The 24,041-nt window shown below is 37.6% G+C and overlaps 1 protein-coding gene and 2 pseudogenes across 1 annotated transcript in view; 2 read left to right on the forward strand and 1 right to left on the reverse strand.

Annotated features, from left to right (window-relative positions):
* CDC73 (cell division cycle 73) overlaps window positions 1–24,041 on the reverse strand; it is an 89,047-nt gene that overhangs the window by 13,528 nt on the left and 51,478 nt on the right. The window contains exons 11-13 of the mRNA XM_069544533.1: window positions 13,319–13,376; window positions 7,008–7,043; window positions 6,625–6,712 (exon numbers count right to left, since the gene is read on the reverse strand). Of these exons, the coding sequence (XP_069400634.1) occupies window positions 6,625–6,712; window positions 7,008–7,043; window positions 13,319–13,376 (182 nt within the window). The remainder of the gene's footprint in view (window positions 1–6,624; window positions 6,713–7,007; window positions 7,044–13,318; window positions 13,377–24,041) is intronic.
* LOC138416249 (calponin-2 pseudogene) lies at window positions 576–1,743 on the forward strand (annotated as a pseudogene).
* On the forward strand, window positions 1,594–5,769 carry LOC138415978 (nucleosome assembly protein 1-like 1; annotated as a pseudogene).

Below are 24,041 nucleotides of genomic sequence, written 5' to 3' on the forward strand. Positions count from 1 at the left end.
AGAGATGGAGACACCAACTCCTGCTTATTTCATTTAGCACTGAATTCAACTGTGTCAGAAGCCAGGACTTTTCAGTTACGTTGAGCCAATTATTTTTACAGTAAAGCTACTTTGAGTTGATTTTTAATACTTAACACAAAAAATTATCTAACAAAAAGAACCAGAACTGCACAATTGACTGGATGGATATCTGCAATCTGGAGAAATATTCTGACATCCACCGACTCTACCATTATTTATTTATTCCACTTAACATTCTATGACTATGAAGGAGTATGGGTAATATGATTAAAGTCACCGCTGTTTAAACAAGTAACAAATCTCTAAAATAATTTCCTTAGTATAATATAAAATGCAAATGAGATATCATTACACAAATTCCAGATTTTAAGTCTATATATCATTTTGAAAAATGAACAATTTCATCAGTATTTCCCAGATTAAAAATACAGTTTTCCTTTCTTCTAAATAAAAGAAGTTGAAATTTGCAGGGGAAAAAAAATTAGCAATAATATCTGGTGTTAAAAAAAACCTCAAACAGAATTTAACGTGAAGCTATCGATGTTGGATTGGCTATGCCACCAGGTGCTTATCAAATGCAAAAGCAAATCTTGAACCCCACGCACTCCAACAAGGGGCCCTCGCACAGGCTCTTGGCCACGGTCAAGAACCAGCTCCAGTCCAAAACTGACCCTGGAGGAGGTGGAGCTCCGAAGCTGGATTGAGGACTGACCAGCCTCTCCATCAACCCGGACTTCCAGAAGGGCCTGAAGGACGGGATCATCCTGTGCACACGCATGAATAAACTGCAGCTGGGATCAATCCCTAAGACCAACCGCTCCACGCAGAAGTGGCACCAGCTAGAAAACCTCTCCAACTTTTTCAAGGCCACGGTCAGCTACGGCATGAACCCTGTCGACCTGTTTGAAGCTAACAACCTGTTTGAAAGTGGGAACTTGATGCAGGTGTAGGTGTCTCTTTCTTGCCCTGGCCAGGAAGGCCAAGACAAAGGGGATGCAGAGCAGCATGGACACTGGCATCAAATACTTGGGAGAACTAGGGATGAGACTGACGATGCCACCATGAAGGTGGTCCAGTGCATCACTGGGTTCCTGATGGGCACCAACAAATGTGCCAGTCAGTCGGGCATGACCGCTTCTGGCACCAGATTGCATCTGTATGACCCCCAAAACCATATCCTGCCCCCATGGACCACTTGACCATCAGCCTCCAGATGAGCACAAACAAGTGGGACAGGCAGGTGGGCACAACGGCTCCAGGGAGCCGGCGGCACATTTGCAACCCAAAGCTGGGGACAGCCAAATGTGACAATCCCTCCATGTCCCTGCAGATGGGCTACACGCAGGGAGCCAAGCAAAGTGGTCAGGTCTTTGGCCTGGGCCGGCAGATACATGACCCCAAGTACTGCCCTCAAGGCCCAGTGGCCGACGGGGCTCCAGCAACTGCCAGAGAGGGCCAGGCCCAGGGGAGCCCTCAGAGTGCTGCCTCTACTACAGGAAGAGGCGGGCTCCTGAGACACCCATGTGGGTTGTCTTCCCACATCATTGCCCTATATGGGTTTTCCTGTTTTTTGTCTTGTTTTTCTACATGTCAGAGTGTTACCAGTTAAGAGTCTGGGGGAAAGGGGTAAAGGCCATAGCCAGATGCATGTGGGGTGGGGGTCCCTACCAGGGCAGCTCCAGGCATCAGGTTTCCCAGCAGACTTTGGGCCAAACTTGTTAGGTTAGGGGGGAAAAGAAACCAAGGCAGGGAGGGGAACTGGCCCTGAGTAGTTTCCGGTTACATCTACCCCACTTTTTCCTGCCAATCAGTCTGTGGTTTCTGTACCCACAGAAGTTTCAGGCAGTTTTAGTGAAATGAAAATACTTTGTTCAGGGGAGTGTGTGTGAGTGTGTGTGTTGGAGGGGGAAGTTGGATGCTGAGAGAAGGTAAGGCCATAGTCCCAAAATATTTTATGTCTCATCGATTTCCCGAGGACCTTCAAACCACCAATCCCGGCCCCTCCCAGGGGCCTAGTGGGGACACTGAGGCCCAGGCAGGACAGTGGAGTTCTGAGTGCTTGAGACAAAACCAGCCCCCGCTCCCCTCACTCCCCCACCAAGTACTGCACAGGGACCCCCACCCAGAGGCCCCCATAGGGATTAGCCCTGCCCAGGAGCCCTGGGACCAAGAAATAATGCAAAAATACCAACTGTGGACCAAAGGAAATTAAACCTCTTTTTTTTGGCGGGGGGGGGGGCGGGGGGGAGGGGGCGCAGAATTTCTATAAGAAAAAATTCCAAGGAGCATGAACAGAAATTACAAACTGAAAACAAAGAAAACCACTAAATGAACAGTTAAGAGAAAAAAGAAAAACCCCTTAAAACACAAGGAAACAAGGTATCATGAATGAAACAACAGATAAAAGAAAGCGATTAGTAACGACTTCCAATGATGCAGCTATCAAAGACCAAACTTGTGAAACAAGCCTACAAGTATGTAGAGGGAAAAAGAAATCATTGAAAAAAGGCAAGGGGGTGCGAAGGAGCACCAAAGATTTGAAAAAGAACTAAACAGAACCTCTAAAATAGAAACAATAAGACATCTGAATTTTAAAATGAAATGAATAGACAACATCACACTAGGAGATAGCCAAAGGAACAGACAACTAGAAGTTAAAGTCTTCAAAAATGATCAGGAATGCAGGTGACAGAAAAACAAAAGGAAAGCAGAACTGTATAACAGACATAGATGATGAAATGAGAAAGTCTACAGTGCGTCTCATTTAAGTTCCAGAAAGAAGAGAGGAGAAGAAAGGGAAGAAGGGAAAGCAAACGGGTCATGTCTAAAGTGCTAAGAGCCAAGACTTTGTGAACTGATGAAAAACACAGATCCACAGATTCAATTCTGATGAATCCCAAGGAGGGATATGTAAGAAATCTACACCTAGGTACAGCAGATAAACAAATTTACAATGACCTTTAACAAGATAAAGCAGATATCCTTCTAAGTACTGATTATCACAGCTGACCTCTGATCATCAAAAAGTAAGCTATTATAAAGATGGTGCAATAACACCTTCAATGTAATAAATTAATTCCTATACAGTTTTCCAAAGTGGTTGAAGCATTCTGCACTGCTGTGGCAGCTGGGTACATGGAGCATTCATGGTCCAGTGTGAGTTCAGGACTGCTCTCCTGCCTGCTCTTTCCCAGGCCTTAAGTAGTCCCCCATAAACATGTGCTGAACAGTGTTTGACTGATGCAAGGGGAACTCTCAGTCTATCTCTGGAGCACTCCCTCTGTGTAATCTTTCCCCGCTGGAACTCTGCCCTATGTGAGGACTGTTATAGCCAAAATCACAAGCACCATCCAACCAGTTTATTTTAAATAAGCTCATGGGCCCAGTGAAACTTCTCTCAAGATCATGTTTATAAATGTCAAAGCACTTCTTAATACTTCCATAATAGAACCTTGATTTTGTTACTTAGAATGTTAAAGGTGAGGGCAGGATTTATTTTGCCTCATTTCATTTACTTACTGAAGGGCTAGAAAACTGAAGAATCCTCAGTTTACATGAAACCAAACAGAATCTATGCCAACATGAGCTATGGGATACAGCCAGTACTATAATTGTGTGGAGGAGGTTTCAATTATGCATTAATTACATAGCAAAGCCTCAAGCTGACTCAAGCTGTAGGGGAGATGTCAGTTGCAATGAGGTGTTAAACAATGAAGGGAGTGTTTTAAACTCAGAAGAAAAATTAGGCATGATCTATCCAAAGAAGGTAGTCTGTTAAAACTGTTTGCTTTCTTGGTAGGAAGCCTAACGAGAAAGATGTTAAAGTTTAGTTTCCGACTTCTATGTACTACTTACTACTTTTATTTTAATTATTATCAAATCTATTTCAAGAGGTGGGCAAAAACAATTATGTTTCATATATGCCCAACTGTAGACTTAGCAGCAGCAGCAGATTACTTGAGGAACTGTGGATTATTTAATAAGACACAGCACCGTCTCAATATTAAACTCCATGAAAGAAAAAAGCCTAACAAAATATGAGGAAATAAAACCTAAAAATTCCTTCTTTCCATATTGTTATTGGAAAAACGGTCACTAAAAATTCCACTCATAAGTATTAAAGAAAAAATACCAGAGATACATTTGCATGCGCCAGTTACACAGGATTTTATACAGCTACTTAAGTCATCAGCACTTACAATTCAATTCTGCATCGATTAAAGCCTAGAGTCAGTAAGCATTCCAACTTACTTTGCTACTCATTTTTAAGTTGTGAGTTATCTAGAAGCAGCATGATTTTCTTTTTGAAGGTTGTTTTTGTTTCTGTAAGATCTGTCACCTTTATTTTACTGCGAAAGTTAAGCATCTGTAAATTTTAACACAGGATATAGGTTTCCTCTTTGCTTCTTCAACCAACGTTTACTAATTAATGTCTAGGTTAACAAACTATGGTCCCCTTTCTAGCATCATCATCGTCGCCTCTTGCTCTTCCTGCCGCCCTGAGTCACTGCCTGCACAGCTTGGGCCACCTGGCTCCCCATGCTAGCCACTGATATTTGGCATTTGTACAACACGGCAGACATTGACAACAAAGAACAGTCTGAACTTGATCAAGATTTGGATGATGTTGAAGAAGTAGAAGAAACTGGTGAAGAAACAAAAATCAAAGCATGTAAGCTGACTGTTCAGATGATGCAAACTCCTCAGATTCTTGCAGCCCTTCAAGAAAGACTTGATGGTCTGGTAGAAACACCAACAGGATACACTGAAAGCTTGCCTAGGGTAGTTAAAAGACGAGTGAATGCTCTCAAAAACCTTCAAGTTAAATGTGCACCGACAGAAGCCAAATTCTATCAGGAAGTTCATGATCTTAAAAGAAAGTATGCTGTTCTTTATCAGCCTCTGTTTGATAAGCAATTTGAGACCGTTAATGCCATTTATGAACCTACAGAAGAAGAATGTGAATGGAAACCAGATGAGGAAGATGAAATTTCAGAGGAGCTAAACACAAAAGGCCAAGATTGAAGATGAGAAAAAGGATGAAGAAAAAGAAGATTCCAAGGGCATTCCTGAGTTTTGGTTGACCGTTTTTGAGAATGTTGACTTGCTCAGTGATATGGTTCAGGAACATGAAGAACCTATTCTGAAGCACCGGAAAGACATTAAAGTGAAGTTCTCGGATGCTGGTCAACCTATGAGTTTTGTCTTAGAATTTTACTTTCAACCCAATGAATATTTCATAAATGAAGTGTTGACAAAGACATATAGGATGAGGTCAGAATCAAATGACTCTGATCCCTTTTCTTTTGATGGACCAGAAATTATGGGTTGTATAGGGTACCAGATAGACTGGAAAAAAGGGAAGAATGTCACTTTGAAACTGATTAGGAGGAAGCAGAAACACAAGGGATGTGGGACAGTTCGTACTGTGACCGAAACAGTTTCCAATGACTCTTTCTCTTTTGGCCCCTCCTGAAGTTCCCGAGAGTGGAGATCTGGATGATGATTCTGAAGCTATCCTCGCTGCGGACTTTGAAATTGGTCACTTTTTACGTGAGCATATAATCCCAAGATCAGTGTTATGCTTTACTGGAGAAGCTATTGAAGATGATGACGATGATTATGATGAAGAAGGTGAAGAAGCAGATGAGGAAGGGGAAGAAGTAGGAGATGAGGGAAATGATCCAGACTAGGACCCAAAGAAGGATCAAAATCCAGCAGAGAACAAGCAGCAGTGAAGCAGGATGTTTGCGGCCCTGAGGATAACCTGCACTGATCTACCTTCTGCTTCCCTGGAAAGGATGAAATTTACATCATTTGACAAGCCTACTTCAAGTTTTTTGTTGTTTATTTATTTGCTCATTTTTGGTTTTGCAGCCTAAAATAAAAATATCATACAATTAAAACAAACAAACACACACCAACTATGGTCCCTCCTCCTCCCTCTGCTGCTGCTGCTAAGTCGCTCAGTCGTGTCCGACCCTGTGCGATCCCCTAGACGGCAGCCCACCAGGCTCCCCCGTCCCTGGGATTCTCCAGGCAAGAACACTGGAGTGGGTTGCCATTTCCTTCTCCAATGCAGGAAAGTGAAAAGTGAAAGTGAAGTCGCTCAGTCGTGTCCGACTCTAGCGACCCCATGGACTGCAGCCCACCAGGCTCCGCCGCCCATGGGATTTTCCAGGCAAGAGTACTGGAGTGGGGTGCCATTGCCTTCTCCCTCTAGGGTATATACATCTATTAATCTAAAATACATTTTACTTTTCTGGTTTTTTACTGGAACTTGGAAATGGGGAGAAGACAACCTGAATTTGTTTTACAACCCCTTCAAGCTCTCTAGCCAAAGCAAAACAATTCATGTTAAAAATTAAATGATAACCTTTTTCATTAAGACTTTTGTCAGAGTTTCTATAGTTTTCCCTAAAGGATTCAGATATAAAAGAATATATTCTGTTTTTGAAAATTATATTTGAGACTATCTGCAAAGCCAATAGCACTGAAATCAAACATTCATTTTCTCAAAATAAGAAATACTGAATCAGTAACTAGTAACTCACAACAAAAGCTCTATGTCTTACAAAGAGGACAGTTTAGCAAATTACTTACTTCAGGTCCTGGAGAAGGTCCTTTGCATTAAGCATGGTTATTAAAGAGGTGGTAGCTGCAGGAATTATGATAATGGGTGTTCGAGATCCTATAAAGACAGAATTTTCAAGGTATCAAATAGGTTATTTAAAGGAATTATAGTTACTTTCCTAATTAAAAAGTAAAAGCCTACAAATTTATATTTTTCACTCTTTTAGCTAAAAGACATTTTAAGCAGCAGTGATATTCAGACTAGTTAATGATCAGGACAGCTTGAGCACTAACCACTCAGAATGGACACCAAACACACACATCTGCTACCACTGCATGGGAAGGCCATCAGCCCTGGTTGTGTAAGCAAGAGCTTACTTTTTAAAGCAAGTTTAGAGTCACACACACTTTACCTTTCTTCTGATTTGGGGGAGGTCTGGCTTGAGAAACTGTAAGAAAGGAAAAAAATCCAAATATTTGAGTGTTATAAACATCACATTTTTATTTTCAAACTTAAAAGCAAGGCCAAAAAATTTGTATTTACACGACTCATTAAAATTTTTTTTAATGTACTGTAAGTTTCTTAAATAACATGAAGCTATTTCTCTGCTTCAGAAAGTCACTATAATGCCTCAGCAGTTCAACAATCAGTAGTTATAAACAAAGTGGATATATAGCATTGCTAGGCACTGAGACAGAGAAGGCAATGGGACCCCACTCCAGTACTCTTGCCTGGAAAATCCTATGGATGGAGGAGCCTGGTAGGCTGCAGTCCATGGGGTCGCTAGAGTCGGACATGACTGAGTGACTTCACTTTCACTTTTCACTTTCATGCATTGGAGAAGGACATGGCAACCCACTCCAGTGTTCTTGCCTGGAGAATCCCAGGGATGGGGGAGCCTGGTGGGCTGCCATTTATGGGGTCGCACAGAGTCAGACACGACTGAAGCGACTTAGCAGCAGCAGCAGTAGGCACTGAGAATCTACATTCATAGACGTTAGGGTCCAGAAAAGGAGGCAAATAAATGATTTCTGAATTAACTGATTACTCTGTGATAAATATAAAAACACAGAGTACTACAAGAGGATATAACACTGGGAGAAGGCCTGAGAGAGGGAAATGTAATTAATCTTGGTGGAGAAAAAACAAAGATGTTACCCCAGTACCTAAGACCTAAAATACCTATCTTTATCTCTCTTTTCAAAATTTTTGGGTTTTATTTTATTAGCAATGAGTCATGTGAAGGTCTTTTTTCTGGAACTGCCCATATTATCAATAATTTTGTATATTATAAAAACATGAATATTCATCTCTCTTTATTATTTACATATACAATGGACTTTATAATAAAAACATTTGTTGGCATAATAATGGTAACATCAGTCTAGTTCAAGAAGAACGTATTTTAGGAGAGAAAGTCCTGCTTGTTCAATTTTCAGTATTTATTCATACAATAAATTTTTACTGACTGCCATGTGCTGTGCTAGAATTAACTTTTAAATCACGAAAAATAAAAATTCAACAATTTAAAATTCTAATTCAACATCAGTTCTTAGACATACCACTTTTAAAGGAAAGTACACACATCTTTGGAATATGTTCTATTTCAAAAGCAGTAAAATGCTATATTTTAACTAGTACTTTGTACTCCTTTGTATAGCTATTCATTGTGATAAACATTATGGAGACAGTAAAACGCTACATTTTAACTAGTTCTTTGCACTCCTTTGTATAGCCATTTGATTATGATAAAACATTATGGAGTCCAGAAGTATGATCTTGCAGCCACAGAAAGCAAAGAAAGATAAAATACAAACACGAGTTCACATGCATATTTACCAAAGTGCTCTCATCTTTCTTTTTGCTGAGAAACAGATACTAAAACCTTCTCAAATTATTTTTAGAAACAGGACTCTTGGATACATCAACATGTAGAGCGAGACATTATCATCTGCAATATAATACAATCTCAATAAACACGTGGAATTTGACAGAGGAATAAAGGAAAGGTGGGCTGGATAGACAGATGTACAAACTGGAGACAGGAGTGGCTAGGAGAATGAATAAGGAGAACAAAGCAATCTTTGACTGAAATACCAGATATACTAAGGAAGCTCATAATGGACACAGAATATAAGGGACGATTCATTAAAATCAAGGCTGAGAAGACAGAGTTAGAAAAAGACAAAACATAGACGCTCACATGTTAAAAATAAACTTTAGATATTTAGTAAAAAAAAAAAAAAAAAAAAAAACTACAATTAAGGACCAAGGCAGAGACACAATGATGAACATACTAAGGATGAGCTTGATCTAAAGGCAGGAGGAGGGAAGAGTGGAATAATGCTGAGTCCATGAGGAGCATGAAGGAAAGCAAGAGTTGGAGCTTGATTCTGTCTCCATTCTGCCACTTTCCAGACAGACAATAGCCCCCAAGCACACTGAGATCAATGCCGCTCAGCGTCAGCTGTCCTCAGCCATAAAACAGAGACAATAATTTCTACATCTTGATTCTGTTGTAAGACTCATATGAACAACAAAGCAAGGTAAGTTCTTCTTCAGATCCTGGGCATATTTATATTTACTATTTACTGAACCTCATGGCCATGGCTGATGCTAAAGGTACTGCAGCGGAACTGCCACAACCACTGCCTTCAGCAAACACCATAACCGACCACTGACAAGCTGAGAATAGGCAATTACTGTTGCTGTACTTGCTTCCAAATAGAATTATATTCTCTCCTTAAGTATTTATTCAGAGCCCATGTACAGGGGACTCTGCTAGGTTTTTATTTTTATAATGATAAATAAAACAAAAATAATCCCTGCCCTCAAAAAACCATTCAAGTAAAGGAGGGGAACCAGACCATAACAAAACAGGCAAATAAGCACATAAAAACAAATTTGAATACACAATATTAAGGAACAAAATGAATGTACACTGATATTAAAGTGTCCTTTAGACAGAATGCTTAGAAAAAGCCTCTCAAAGGAAATGGGATTTCAGCTGAGATTTGAAGGATAAAAAGGAGCAAACTTGCAAAGAATAAGTGAAAGAACAGTCTAGATAAGAGGTAGGAATGTGGGCCAATGCCAAAGGCAGAAAGAAACTGTCGTGCTTATGGAACTGCAAATGTGCAGACAGGCAAAAGGAAGGGTGCAGGACAGGAGGTTAAAAATATATGTAGGAGCCAATTCATGAAGGGCTTTCTAGGTGATGTTAAGCTTATATTTAAATTCTGTTAGAAAATCCTGTAACTTTTTAGCCAGAAAGTGACATAATTTGATTTTCACATTACACTTTCTATAAGGGGAAAAATAGCAATTTTAGTTAAGAAGTCAAAGGCGGACAAGCAAAAAAAAAGGGGGGGGGGGAGGGGGACAACTGTGTAAGCAGCAAGCTCAGGATGATCACCAGTATTCTACAGTGGTGCCACCCAAATTAAATGTGGTTAATTAAGGCAAGGGTTTTCGGTAAACTTTCCAAGGCCGACTGAATAACATGCAATAAAAATGAACAGCTAGAACCCTGGCCATACACCTGGATGCTGTTAACACTATTTTACTCCCAACTCCTATCTGTATCTTGTTGAGGACCAGAAAAAAACAGGTCAGGGACTAATACTTCAAGATGCACTGGTCTAGAGAAATGATGGTAACTTAGACTTGAGTTGTGGCAGTGGAGATAAAGAGAAAATAGATAAATACGGAATACAGAAAAGGTAAATTTGACAAAACTCACTGGCATATTAGATGAGAAGAATAAGCGAATATGAAGAATAAAGAATAACTCGATTTGGACTTAAGAAACAGAGGTGACAGTGGTGTTATTTACTGGTGAAGAAGCAGAAGAATGTGAAGACCTTGTGGGGAAAATATCAAAGAAAAAAGGCTGTAAGCCAGTTTTAAGATACCTATGGCACATCCAAATGTTAAACAGTTAATATAAGACACCAGAGGTAAGAAGAACTGGAGACACAAATTTGAAAACCTTCAGCACATTGATTTATAACTATGGAATGAGGCAATCCACCTACATTCTGAAGTGGATGACTGAAGAGCATAAGAAATGTGTTTAAAATATACAAAGGGCTAATCCTCTCTCAATCTCACGTGCAGATCTTAAGAGAGCAGATAAACTAGAGCCATAGGGTTATGGATAGTCACCTCCCCACATCAGCCTATCTGTAAGACAGAAGTAATGACTGAAAGCCGGAGAAGTGACTTATGCATTGTGTACACATTGGAAAGAGGCAGCAAGAGCAGGGATGTGTGCAGGAGATTTAATCTGGCTAAGAAAGGAAATGACATTAAATTCCACTATGGAGCTTATCAAACGCTCGTGCTTCTTAATTCACTTGAAAACATGTGTCTCTTGTTAGTTACATTCCCTAAATGAATGTTTAAAAATTAGGAATGATTGTAACACTTTAAAATACTACATTTACCCAGGGACTTGCCTGGTAAAACTAGTGCAAAATATTTGGTGAAAAATAAGAAGAAGAAACAAACAGTGAACAAAAATGGAACACCATCCCTGAGTCCCTTCACTGAAGGCAAAAAGGATAAATGGTTCAGTCCCTATTTCCTAATAATTCAAACTCTACCTAACAAACAACAGTATACAGATCTATGCTGTCTCATGTATGTTACACTACCAGAAATATTATGTTTTTTTTCTATTTTAAAAAGATAATCCAGATGAGCCTACCCTATATTACAAAATGTCCCTTCAAAACTGGGTAGCACCCAAAAAGCAAATACATTTAACAATCTGCAAAACAAAAATACACAAATCAAGACAAAGATGACAAACTGCTAACACCCACTCAAGTCAGTCTTATTGACTAGTGAGTATTAAAACTTATAATCTCTGCTTCTGGGACTGTGGATCTATGGGGGTCAATTAGTGAGTGAAACGAGACCTCACATCGATGGGCATCAGAGTATCTATTATATCATGAGATATTCTCGAAGATTTATTTCAGTCATTTTAATCACCAGTGCACCCTGGCAGAACTGAGAAAGAATGGCAGATTAGGAGGTGAAGGACCCACAGCTCCCTGCTTCACACGTGACCTTCTCCAAGACTACAAACTAGCTGGGAGGGCCCAGCCCCCTTCCCTGTCCCTCTTCCATGGCACATGCACACAAGCTGGTTTACGCAGGTGTTAGTGCCACCCCGATCCCTTTCCTTTGCTTGCCATGTGATTTTGAGCAAATGTGAAACAGAGACAATTATTCATACACAGCACAGAACAGAGCTAGAATCCTCAGGTGGTGACTTGTTCCTTTTTTATACTATTTCTGAATTTCTCATGTGATCTTCCTTAGACTAACCATCCTTCCCGTCCAAGGGAAAAAAAAGAATTCTACATCAATCATCCCACTGCCTCTACAATATTCCAGGCTGCATTCCTGGGGTCCATGTCAGCCTGCCCGTTTCTATTTCCCTGACTTTTTCTTCCTTCCTGTAAGGAGCTCCTTTAGCTCCTTCTTCTTTCTGGCATTGAGCACATGGAAGGCATTCAAATAATATTTAACTGGATTTAATTGTTCTTTCTTGTACTCGCATAACAGCTTTTGGCATGGTCTTGTCTCCTGAAAAACAGTCCCATAGTTCTGTCATCTGATATAAATTATATCCAGTGTGCTCCAAATTTAACAAAGATTTCAAACCAACCCGATGTCATTAAAAGGAAGAAAGAAAATACTGGTCATGTCAAGATCCAGGTGGATCCAAGACACAGTCAAAGAGCCTACAATACCATCCCAATATAACCTCTCTTACCATCATGCTTTTAATGTGCTTCCAAAAATCGAAACACTTATAATTACATAATTTTAGAATTAGCCTATGTGTGAACATACTATGAATAAAAAGATATCCAAATCTGCACTACTGACACTAACAAATTGAAAAGGAAGACCAACCAGTTAAATTCCTGACTGGGCCTTTTCAATTAACACCATTTTCTTAATAGCCACTTTTAACAGCACTGATACTAGACTAGGCTAAACACTAAAGTAAAATGAACAAATGAACAGTAAATCAAGCCCGAAACACTGAAAATGAACATAGTGTCTGTATCTACGTGCATTTATAAAGATCAATCTTTTTAGGTACCAGGAAAAGGAGAGAAAATATTTTTAAAATAACTTTAGGGAATTCTCTGGTGGTCCAGTGGCTAGGACTCTGTGCTCTTACTGCTGAGGGGCTGGGTTCAATCCCTGGTCAGGGAACTAACAAACATCCCACAGGCTGTGAAGTATAGCCAAAAACATGTAAGGATTAAATTTAAAAAAAAATAACTTCAGTATTAGCCTTGTTTATTAATGTATATATTTTTAAAATTTTAGAACCTAATATGCTCAATGATACAGATATCTGAAATCCTAAACATCAAAGCTGCTTATCAATCTATTAAAATTATGGTTTTATGTTTCCACAGGAAAAGACAAAAATCACATCCACCATACTATCACAGAACTCAAACAAGAAACTGATGAGAGAATGGGTATGTAATAAAAAGCTTTTTAAAACATTTTCCTAAAATTAAAAATATTTTCTTAAAATTTTCTATAACTCAACTATACCTATTTACTCAAGTAAATATTCTTATATACTAGTTTTAAGTAAAATTTAATTCCTTCAAAGCATTACATAGTATCAAAAATTTCAGTTGTGATAACAGAAAAAAACTAAAATTTTTCTATTTTTACCTGGTCTTGGTACAGGTTGTGCTGCAGGAGTCTGCGTCTTCCGGGCTGATGCACCTTCCTTTAAACGAATAAAAACTGATTTGTTAAAATTCCTTTGTACAATAAACACTTTTGTTTAATTACTGCAAAAAAAATTCATGTCTATCTCTCCCTCAGTCATGGAACATGCTATGAGTTAAAACAAACAAGCACCTTACCTTTTATGTTACTGGTTGTGAGATGGTTAAGAGAAATCTTTAGTTGAAAATATACTTAAATTGTTACTATTCATTAGTTATTGTAAGTATGTAAGATTTTTCAAATATTCAATGATTTACTTAATTGCTGACAATTTTAATATTCTCAGAAATGTCATTACCGGTTTTAAAATCAAGTCAATCTTTTTCCCCTTAAGAATCTCAAAATGAGTAAGTGATACATAATCTCACATTAGAAAGATGTAAACAGTGTTACTTTGAGTGAATCTTTAAAAAACACAAAATTTCAAATTAAACATCTTTAAACTACTCAGGGAAAATAATCCATTTACAAACATGATATGTGTTACATTTAAGAGTGGTTGAAAATTTCTTAGAAGCTGAATAACAAATCTCAAGTAATTACAAAGCACGTAATATATATAAGGAAATATGCTAAGGATTGAAGTACATCAATTATATACTCAAGAACAGACACCTCTGAAGTGCTTAACAGACTTCAAAAGTTTTCTATCTTTACTGCAATAGTTTCAATCATATTCACACTAAATTTTCATTAAAATATTTTTCTTTATAGAAAGCTACAAGTATAAATTTCAAAACAGCTAGTAACTCATGAAGATTTTATTCTAGCTGTACTTAAGTGAAGAAAATTTGATAAGTATCAGGAAAATTACACAAATCCGTAATAAGAAAAATCACTACTACAACCACAGAAACATTTCTAAAGAAGTCCTGCTAAACAATGTTCACTTTACTCATATTACATTTTCTTCAGAATCTGGTATTTTACTGTGGTAAAATGCAGAGAATGCATTTCACTTGGAATACAATAGGATTCCTGGCATTCAGTTTAAAGGCTTTTTTAAAGAAAGGTTAAAAAAGAGGACTCCCCTGGCAGTCCTGTGGTTAAGACTCTGCTTCCAATGCAAGGCGCACAGGTTCCATCCCTGGGCGGGGAACTAAGATTCCAAACGCCTCATGCATACCTTCCCCCTCAAAAAAGCTAAAAAGCTAAATTTAAAAAAAAAAAAAAAGAAGAAGAAGACACAGAGGCAACTAGCAAAAATTCTTTGGGGGAAAAAAGCACTTGAGGACAGCAGAACATCCTTTTCAAATATTTTCACTATTATGCATTTAGTTATATACACTGGTGTGGTTGAGACTCAGTCACTTTGGATGCTGGTTCCATGAATGTGTTAACTTTGTAAAAATTTGTCAAGCTTACTAATGATATGGTCATTATATTACAAGCAAATTATATTCAAGTAAAATTTTAAATGTAAAGAAAGTGAGTCACTATTAAGGTGGAGACCATTTTCAACATTTAACTTCATTTAATGCACTGTATTTTTCTCTAAGTTCATGTTAGGGGACACAACTGCTTTTACTCATCTTTGTAAATCTAGTACCTAGGACACAACAGATGCTCAACAAATGTTGGTCATACTGAACTCAATTCTAGACTTCTAAAAACCAGAAGCCAAAATAGAAATTAACCAAAGAGATTTTAGCTTTCTCTCCTATCTTCTTTTACAAGGGGGAAACAACTAGATATTATATAATAACAAGATTAAGTTTTAACCATATTCCTTTTGAATTCTTACATGTAAATACTGGGACTTCCCGGGTGCTCAAACGGTAAAGAATCTGCCTGCAGTGTGTGGGAGACATGGGTTCCATCCCTAGGTTGGGAAGATCCCCTGGAGGAGGGCATGACAACCCACTCTAGTATTCTTGCCTGGAGAACCCCCAGGAACAGAGGAGCCTGGCAGGCTACAGTCCATGGGGTCACAAAGAGTTTGGACACAACTGAGCGACAAAGCACAGCACATACAGGTAAACTGGGTCAGTTTAAGTACACAGAGAAGGAAAAAAAATGAAGAAAAAGAGATAGGAAGAACAATGAGCATGCACATATGCAGACCTCCTCCTGTCTACATTTGACTAGAAGGCTGGCTAGTCCTGGGTTCAGCCTATAGAGAGTTCCCTGTGTTTTATAAATGGGAGTCAGCTAGTCATAAGCCTGTAAGGAGTTAAGTCTAAAATTACAGATAATCGTGTCTCATGACTCATGGAGAAAAGCCATCTGCAGAATGATGTAAAGAAGTTACCAGCATGCAAGAAGAGACATGGAATACAATATCCCTCCATAACACCTATCTAGTTTCAGTGGCCTGTAAGACCTCTTCTCCTGCTAATCCTTGGAATCTTCTTGACTCCAAGAGACACTAAAATCCCTCATCTCATTCTATGCAACCCACACACTTTTTTGTCTTACTTACTAGACCAGAATCTGTTAACCGCAACCAGGAGAGTTTTATCTAATTTTGTCTTCTCAAATTCACTGAAAATTTTGAGTTGTCAGTCACTATAGTACAACTTTGCTTAATTTTGGATAAGTAAACACAAATAAGTTCAAAGGCACACACATATATAGCCATGCCACTTCAATAGGCTGTGAGCTCCTTGAAATGAAAACAGCAAAGACCTCTGCTAATCATATGGTTAATTCACAGCCATTTCTAGGACTCCCTAACCAATACAAGAGCAGCTAAAAGCTCATATTACTCTGATCTGCATTTTGTATAAGTCACTACATAAAGGACCTCAGAAACCATATAACCTAATTCCAGCACCCTTTAAAGATGAAGAAAGAGAGGTAAAATCGCTTTTCAAAGGCTACACAGAGGTCTATCTGGCATATGTTAAGAAACTGAAATAGAAGGAAAACAAAGAATAAAAGAAACAAAATGAAGAAATAATAATTGGCAGTAATAGGGAACAGACTGACAACTCTGTATTTTTAAAGATATTTGGACTGGGGGAAAAATGCTACTCAGCTGGGAGAAGAAAAGTATCAGCACAAAACAACTGAAAGAGCTGACGAGTTGTGCTAACTGGAGAGGAAAACCTGCTTTCTTTTAAAAAGTCAGAATCATTATAATTTCACCAAGGCATTCTGGAAAAGAAGTAACTGGCAAAAAGGGATGGGGGAAACAGTGACAGCATCGCTATCTGCAAAAGAACACAGTGAAACAAGGTGACTGTTTACAATCCCTCCTTGCTTTCTTTCAGCTAGCGAAGAGAATCTAGCATCTTCTGGCATTGGGGAAAGAACACTGGTATCTGCCACTTAAACAAGTAGAAAATAACACAATATAAAATACTGTAAGAAAAATATATGTAATAAGTTATCAGTATGAAAAATATACTATATTTAATTCTGGAAAATGCTGTTTATATAAAAATTAATAAGACACTGAAATTTCTTAATGAAGAAAACATATGGACTATACATACACACACACACACACACAGATTCTAGGAGTTGATAATCTACCTCTTTGACTACTGTATTTATGAGACAAAAAGTAACATTTTTAAAAAGTAAATCAATATTAATTGTACACTTGCATGTTTTGTCTTTTTAAAAAGTAACTTATTCCCATGAAATCTGTATTTGATATTCAGAACTCACAAATATTAGGATTTTTTTTAAGCACCTGAATTTTTTAAGTTCCAGAATGAGTCTTTAAGAAAATCATTTTGGAAAAACTAGGTACAAAAAGGAAACTGCAACTCTGAGCAAATCACAAAAGAGGCTGAAAAGCACTAAAGGTTTCAGGAGCAAAAAACTTGACACAAACTTTAAGTACAACTTATTTTTTGTTTTTTAGACTAGTCATAACCTGGAGTATACGTATACAATGTTTGCTAACATAGAAAACAGTTGACACATTTCTAAAACCCAGTACAGTGTGTCTGTACAGGCATACCTCAGAGATACTGCCGGTTTGGCTCCATACGACTGCAATAAAGCTAGTATCTCAATCAAGTGCGCCACACAAATTTTTTTTGGTTTCCCAGTGCATACGAAAGTTACCTTCACACTATACTGTAGTCTACACAACTAATCAACTATCTCTGCAAAATTACAGGATACAAAATCAATACATAAACATCCACAGCATCTCTATACACTACCAATCAGTAATTTAAAAAAGAAATTAAGAAAACAATTCCATTTGGAATAGCATTTAAAAATCAAATACTCAAGAATTTAATCAAGAAGTTAAAAAAAAAACTGTACACTGAAAACTTTAGATTGATGCTGAAAGAAATTAAAGCCATAAACAAATGGAAAGACATCTATGTTCATGGACTGCTAAGATTAAGAGCATTAAGATTTCAAAATTACCCAATGCAATTTATAGATCCAATACAATCCCTTTCAAAATCCCAAAGGTGTTTCGCAGAAAGAAAAACTGATCCTAGAACTGATGTGGAATTTCAAGCAGCCCCAAAGAGCCAAACTAATCCTGAAAAATGAACAAAGCTGGAGGACTAAAACTTCCAGATTTTAAAACTTGTAGATAATCAAAATACTGTAGCAGGGAACGAAGGCAGATCCATGGACCAACAGAATGAGATAGCCCAGAAATAAACTTTCACGTACATGGCAAACTGACTTTTGACACAGAAGCTAAGACCATGCAATGGGAAAGGATAGTTTTCAACAAACAGTGCTAGGAAAACTGGATATGCACGTGCAAAAGAATGAAGCTGGACCACTATCTTACATCATCTACAAAAATTATTAATAACTCAAAATGGATCAGAAACCTAAATTTAAGAGATAGAACTTAAAAAAATTTTTTAAACCTACAGATAAAAAATCAAAGCATAAAAGCTTCATGACATTAGATTTGACATCAGTTTCACGGATATGTGAAAGTAGTACTAAAAGGTACAGGAAAACAAAAGAAAAGCAGATAAACTGGACTTGATCAAGATTAAAAGCTTTCATGCATCAAAGGACACTAACAACAGAGAAGTCAATCCAAAGAACAGGAGAAAAGATTTGATAAGGAACTAATATCCCTGGCATTTGGCTAAAACATTATCTAGACGTGTCTATGAGGATGCATCTGGCTGAGACGAACTTCTGAATCTGTAGACTGAGTAAGGCAGATTGTCCTCCCACTGCAGACGGGCCTCGTCCAATCCACTGAAGAACTGAAGACAACACAGAGGCAGAAGAGAGGAGAATTCCTCTCTGCCAGGCTGCGTCGAGGGGGCACACTGGTGTTCTCCTGCCTTGGACGCAGACTAGAGCGTTTACACCATTAGTCCTCCAGTTCTCAGTCCTTCAGGCTCAGACAAGAGCTGCACTAGCCCATCAGCTTCCCTGGGTCACCAGCCTGCCGACAGCAAATCCTGGAACTTTTCAGTCTTCCTAACCACATGTGCCAATTCCTCACAATCAATCTATCTACCCTATTGATTCTTTCTCTGGAGAACCCAGACAAATACAGCAATAAAAATTTTCAAAAGAGTGAGATATAACATAAACCTCTTTAAAGAGGCATTCTATCATATTGGGAAAATGTCAGCTTTTTAAAAATTATTTATCTGGAGATTAAAAGAATCACGTCCACATGAATGTAGTTCCTTAATCTACAGATAAATAATTTAGATAAAATGCTAATTAGAGCACTGCAACTGGAAACAAACCAAAGTGTGTGTACCGATCTCCTTTAACATCGAAGTCCATCATGAACAATTCTTTCTCACTGAGGTTTAACAAAAGCTTTATCTTTCTCACTTAAAAGTCAGTAGAATTGTTTTTATAGTGGAAGAGGGACACAGGTAATGTAGAAGGTCCACAGCATCATTTGTGAATCTCATGGGTCCATGGGCTAAAAACAATTACACGTAACTAGAGACAGAGTAAATCAGTGCAAAAAACACCTGACTTACATACAAGTCTTGAGCTCTAGGTTCTAGCTTAATGTGGCTTTGCTACATTAAGAGCAAACCTTTGAGAAAAATCTCAACCTCTCAGGTTCTTGGTTACCTTGCCTGTAAAATGAGGAAACTAGATTTTTAGATGACCTCAAAGGTCCAATTCTACTCTGAAATTCCATTATTCTAATGTAAGTAATACTTTTTCACTAGGAACAATCCCATTACAGTACAACCTGAAGGGTCCAATTAAATGATTACGTTTGAAGACAATTCAACGTGGGTTTCTTCAAACCTATTATACAGCTTATAATTTTGCTCTATAGCTTGTAAATTGGCTCTTCTTTTGTTTCATGTGAATAAACAATACTCTGTTGCCCAGCTCTCTCTATCAAAGGTTACATGTTTGGAATTATATTAATTTGATTATTTTGGGAATCAAAGAATTACAGCTACTGGCCAGTAAGATTTAAAAACAATTTAAAGGTGCGGACCTAGTATGCTTCGCAACTCTATCAAACTTAACACATCCCCGTTAAGAATATTTTACACTGATCCCTCTAACCATTTTAAATGAAATGCATAGGTAACATAACTAACCTATAAATATAGGCAAAACTTTTAATGGAAACCAGTGTCCTAGAAATAGACTTTGTATTCCAATTATGTTTTAGGTTCGTTTAATAATAAAAATGATCTAACACAGTGGTCCCAAGCTTTTGGCACTAGGGACTGGTTTCACAGAAGACAATTTTTCCATAGACCCAAGGAGGAGGGGTGTGAAGGATGATTCAAGCACATTACCTTTGTTGTGGACTTTCTGTTATTATTACGTCAGCTCCACCCCCAACCATCAAGCATTAGATCCCAGAGACTGGGGACCCCTGGTCTCTCTCTCACACACACACACTAGGACATTCGGAAGTCCTGCAGAACACAGGACTAGTCTTTGTTGTTTTCAAAAACTGTCTCAACACTACATTCCCTGGTCACATTCACTAAATGCCCTTCATTTATTTTGTCAGCCCAGAACACCTTCCCTCGTAAACTTCTAGAACATGTCCTAGGAAAGCAGTATCAAGCTCAATACCACCCTCATTGATAACCCCAGCTATAACCTCTAAGATTATTCTGTGTGTGCCAAAAAACAACTGAAAGATTCTGGTTGATTTATGCTGAAAAGAAAGAGCTGCGCTACTGAGAAACCAAAGCATATACAAGCAAAAAGGCATACTTTGTTTAATTGCACTGCATATACTGCACTTTTTTTTTTTTTAACAGATTGAAGGTTTATGGCACCCCCTACGTTGTCAAATCATGGTTAGCATTTTTTAATTAAAATATGTACATTGTTTTTTAGACACAATGCTATTATTGCACAAAATATACTAGGAACATAATGTTTCTACGCACTGGGAAACAAAAAATTCCTGTGACTCACTTACTACAGTAGCCTGAAATTGAACCCCAAATATCTCTGAGGTATGCCTTTATTATTACAGTACTTTCCAAATTACTGATTTTAGATGCTTACTTTTTCTCTTAGGATCATTAATAGTTTGTGTGAATTAAAATGGACAAATGTCAAAGAGACATTTAAATTTAGTTCCACTTTCAAGTCAAAAGAAATCCTTAAACATGATAAGTAACTGCAGCATAAGCTTATGAAAACTGAAGGCAAAATAGGCAGGCAGGCCAACACTGACACTTGTGGTCATTCTGAGATTGCTAATTTGCAATCAGCTAATTTCTGCTCTGTGAGTTCAAAGAAAAGTAAAACTGGTTTGTAAAACATCAATAAAGGTCAAAGGAAAATACCAAATTCTTAATAAACATAACCACTTTTTTTCAAAAAGGAAAACTTCTAATATTAAAGTTAAAAATATGCCATCTGTCCAAATCTTTTTATGTAGTGAAAAAGATGTCATTTGATTTTAAGTCAAAGCAGTCTCTAGATAAATTCCAAGTAAACACTGCCATGCAAAACTGCTGATTATCTCAATAAAACTGAAGGTGTTACCTAACTAATTGGTTCAAATGGAATTTTTCAGTGTATTACATTGGAAATTACATCTGCTCCAAAACATTAAGATTTTTCTCCAGCAGTGGAAAAAGATAGCTGGTTTTTCAGGTGAAATAAATGGCTTGCATTCAGGGGCCTACTAGCCAGACTAAAGCATAAATAGGAATGGAGACCAATGAAGGGAAAATTGATTCATGTCTCCCAAGGCTGTTTGCTCATCACCCACCCAGGCTGAAGTGCTATCTCCCCATTCCTTACTCCAGCATTCTTTTTACCAAAGACATTTAGTTGAATTTATATAGATACATAGTATAATTCCATGAAATCACTTACCTTTCCTATTACATACTGAACAAATCTATACCTGACTGATCATGTAATAATCACTCAAAAACTATTAACAACGTGAATAAAAATAATATTATTTCTGTACCCATTTAAGACTTAAAGAGTTAGGAGGCACAGCAAATTCTGTCTTTAACTTCTAGCTCCTTAAGGGATATTCTAGACATGCACGGGGAAACCCTAATAGGAACCTGGATAATTCTGGCCATGATGCATATAGTAATAGTCACCTATTTTCCCACCAGGGATGTGCTATAAAATTAAAAAGCAGACCTATGCAAGTAAAAATTATAAGACATTTATAACTATAAAACTTAACAAAATAGCTGCCAGTCTGCTGAGTCTGATAAAGAAATCTATCACATTTAGTGAGAAAGTTTAACCGTAGAATTCAGATTTTAAAAGAAACTAGACTGAAGGAAGAGCTTCTACAAGCTTGCCTGTCATAAGATTTTTACAGCTTCTCTTGGCTGGAAACATGCAGGTTGCTAGAAAAAGTCATTGAAGGAACTTTTATCTCATGACTGCTGTTTTTCTGTAAAGTTCCTAGGCTAGCTTAACTTAAACATAAGAAACAGAATGCAGTTGTACCTGAAAGTTTAAAGTAAATTCTGATTCGGCACACAGGTATCCTTTCATGAGCTTTCAGGAGTCTCCTCTGCCATATGAACACTTGCTCCTCTGCAAGCACAGTTGAGACAATAGTCTACTGGGAATTCAGGGGCTCCACCTAACACTGCAGGGACCCCTAACCAGCAGCTTATCTACGGAGTTCTCTTAATAGTCAAGATCCATAAGAAATTCAGAGGGGCAATCAAAAAAACAGCCAAAAATAACTGCTTTATCCTTCCTGGAGGAAAGGCGAGGGATACATCTAAATCTTCTTTGTATCATTTATTAAGGTGTGTCGAATTACAAATGCTGGCACACAGTAGTTGATCAGATACCTATCTATTGATTAAGTAAATAAAACAAAAATACAAACATCCATTTAAAATCCTATGACTGATCTCTGGGTATGCTGTGCTCGTGTGCTCAGTCACGTCTGACTCCTTGAGACCCCATGGACTGTAGTCCATCAGGCTCCTCTGTCCATGGGATTTCCCAGGCAAGAATACTGGAGTGAGTTGTCATTTCCTTCTCCAGGGGATCTTTCCAATCCAGAGATTGAACCCACATCTCCTGAATTAGTAGGCAGATTATTTACCACTGAGCCACCAGGGAAGCCCCATGCTGTACTAGTAACAGCAGGGCCATGCAGCATAAGGTTGAGAACAACTTACTTTTGCTTTAATTCCCAGCTGGACTCTTTCTTATCATTAATCATCCGATATTTGGGATAATTGTTGTATAACTCTAAACACTGGTTCTTCATCTTTAAAATGGGTATTATAATAATAAAACTTTATCAGAAAAAGAGTCATTTATATAACAGCTCAAGCAGGCTTGGCACGCAACATGAATTGAGTCACTGCTGTTACTAGCACAGTCAAATCCTATGTCAGGAATTACTGATAAATAGTGACCTAGTAAGATCTACTTATACTTTTATAAAATAAGTCATTTTAAGCAGGCACTTAACCATCGCTCTGCCACTTAAGTTTAATTAAAAACAGAGTAGTGAACATGTAATATGTGTGGACTTAGGGACTAAATGCCAAGAAACCTGGATTTTAGTTCTATCCTTCACACTTTACCAGGAAAAGCCAAAGCTCCAGGCCTTAGGTTTCCCATCTATAAAACTCTTAATGTTCCGACTAACATTTCCAGGAAAATCACATACATCCCTTAAAAAGAAAGTCTTAGGATTCCTAAAACTACAAAAAACAATTTGTCATTTATACTAAAAAATATATAACAAAAACAAAAAATAAAAATATTACAGGAAATATAAATCTATATTTGAAACAACATATATTAGTAAGAAAATAGGTGGGACCAAAAATATATGACCACAAATAAATAGCTTAAGTTTCAAAATGGTAAATTTCTATGAGTTAATGTCCCTAAAATCTGAGGAAAAACTGATAACTCAAGTTATTTTAATAAAGAACAATGCCCCAATACTTGTAGAAAAAAAGCAGCAAGGTGCCCAACAGACTAATCATACAAAGAAATATTTCAGAGTGAGTATCTAGTGTTCATGGAAAACTTTGCTTGATGGCAAGTTACTAAACCATTCTGAAATATTAGGACAAATAAATATGATTACTATGATCTCACTACCCACCAAGAAGATCCTGTGCAACTATGCTTTATCTATTACATTATTTTGTTGAATTCCACCATACAAGTAATTTTAAATAAAAAGAAAAATAAAAAATAAATGACATTAAAAAATGATTAAAAATAAAGTTTTGCTGCCTTCAAGAAAGAAACTGCACATTAAAAAAAGAAGTGGCTGTATCAA

Source organism: Ovis canadensis, chromosome 12, assembly GCF_042477335.2.
Source record: "Ovis canadensis isolate MfBH-ARS-UI-01 breed Bighorn chromosome 12, ARS-UI_OviCan_v2, whole genome shotgun sequence".
NCBI classification, from domain to species: domain Eukaryota; kingdom Metazoa; phylum Chordata; class Mammalia; order Artiodactyla; family Bovidae; genus Ovis; species Ovis canadensis.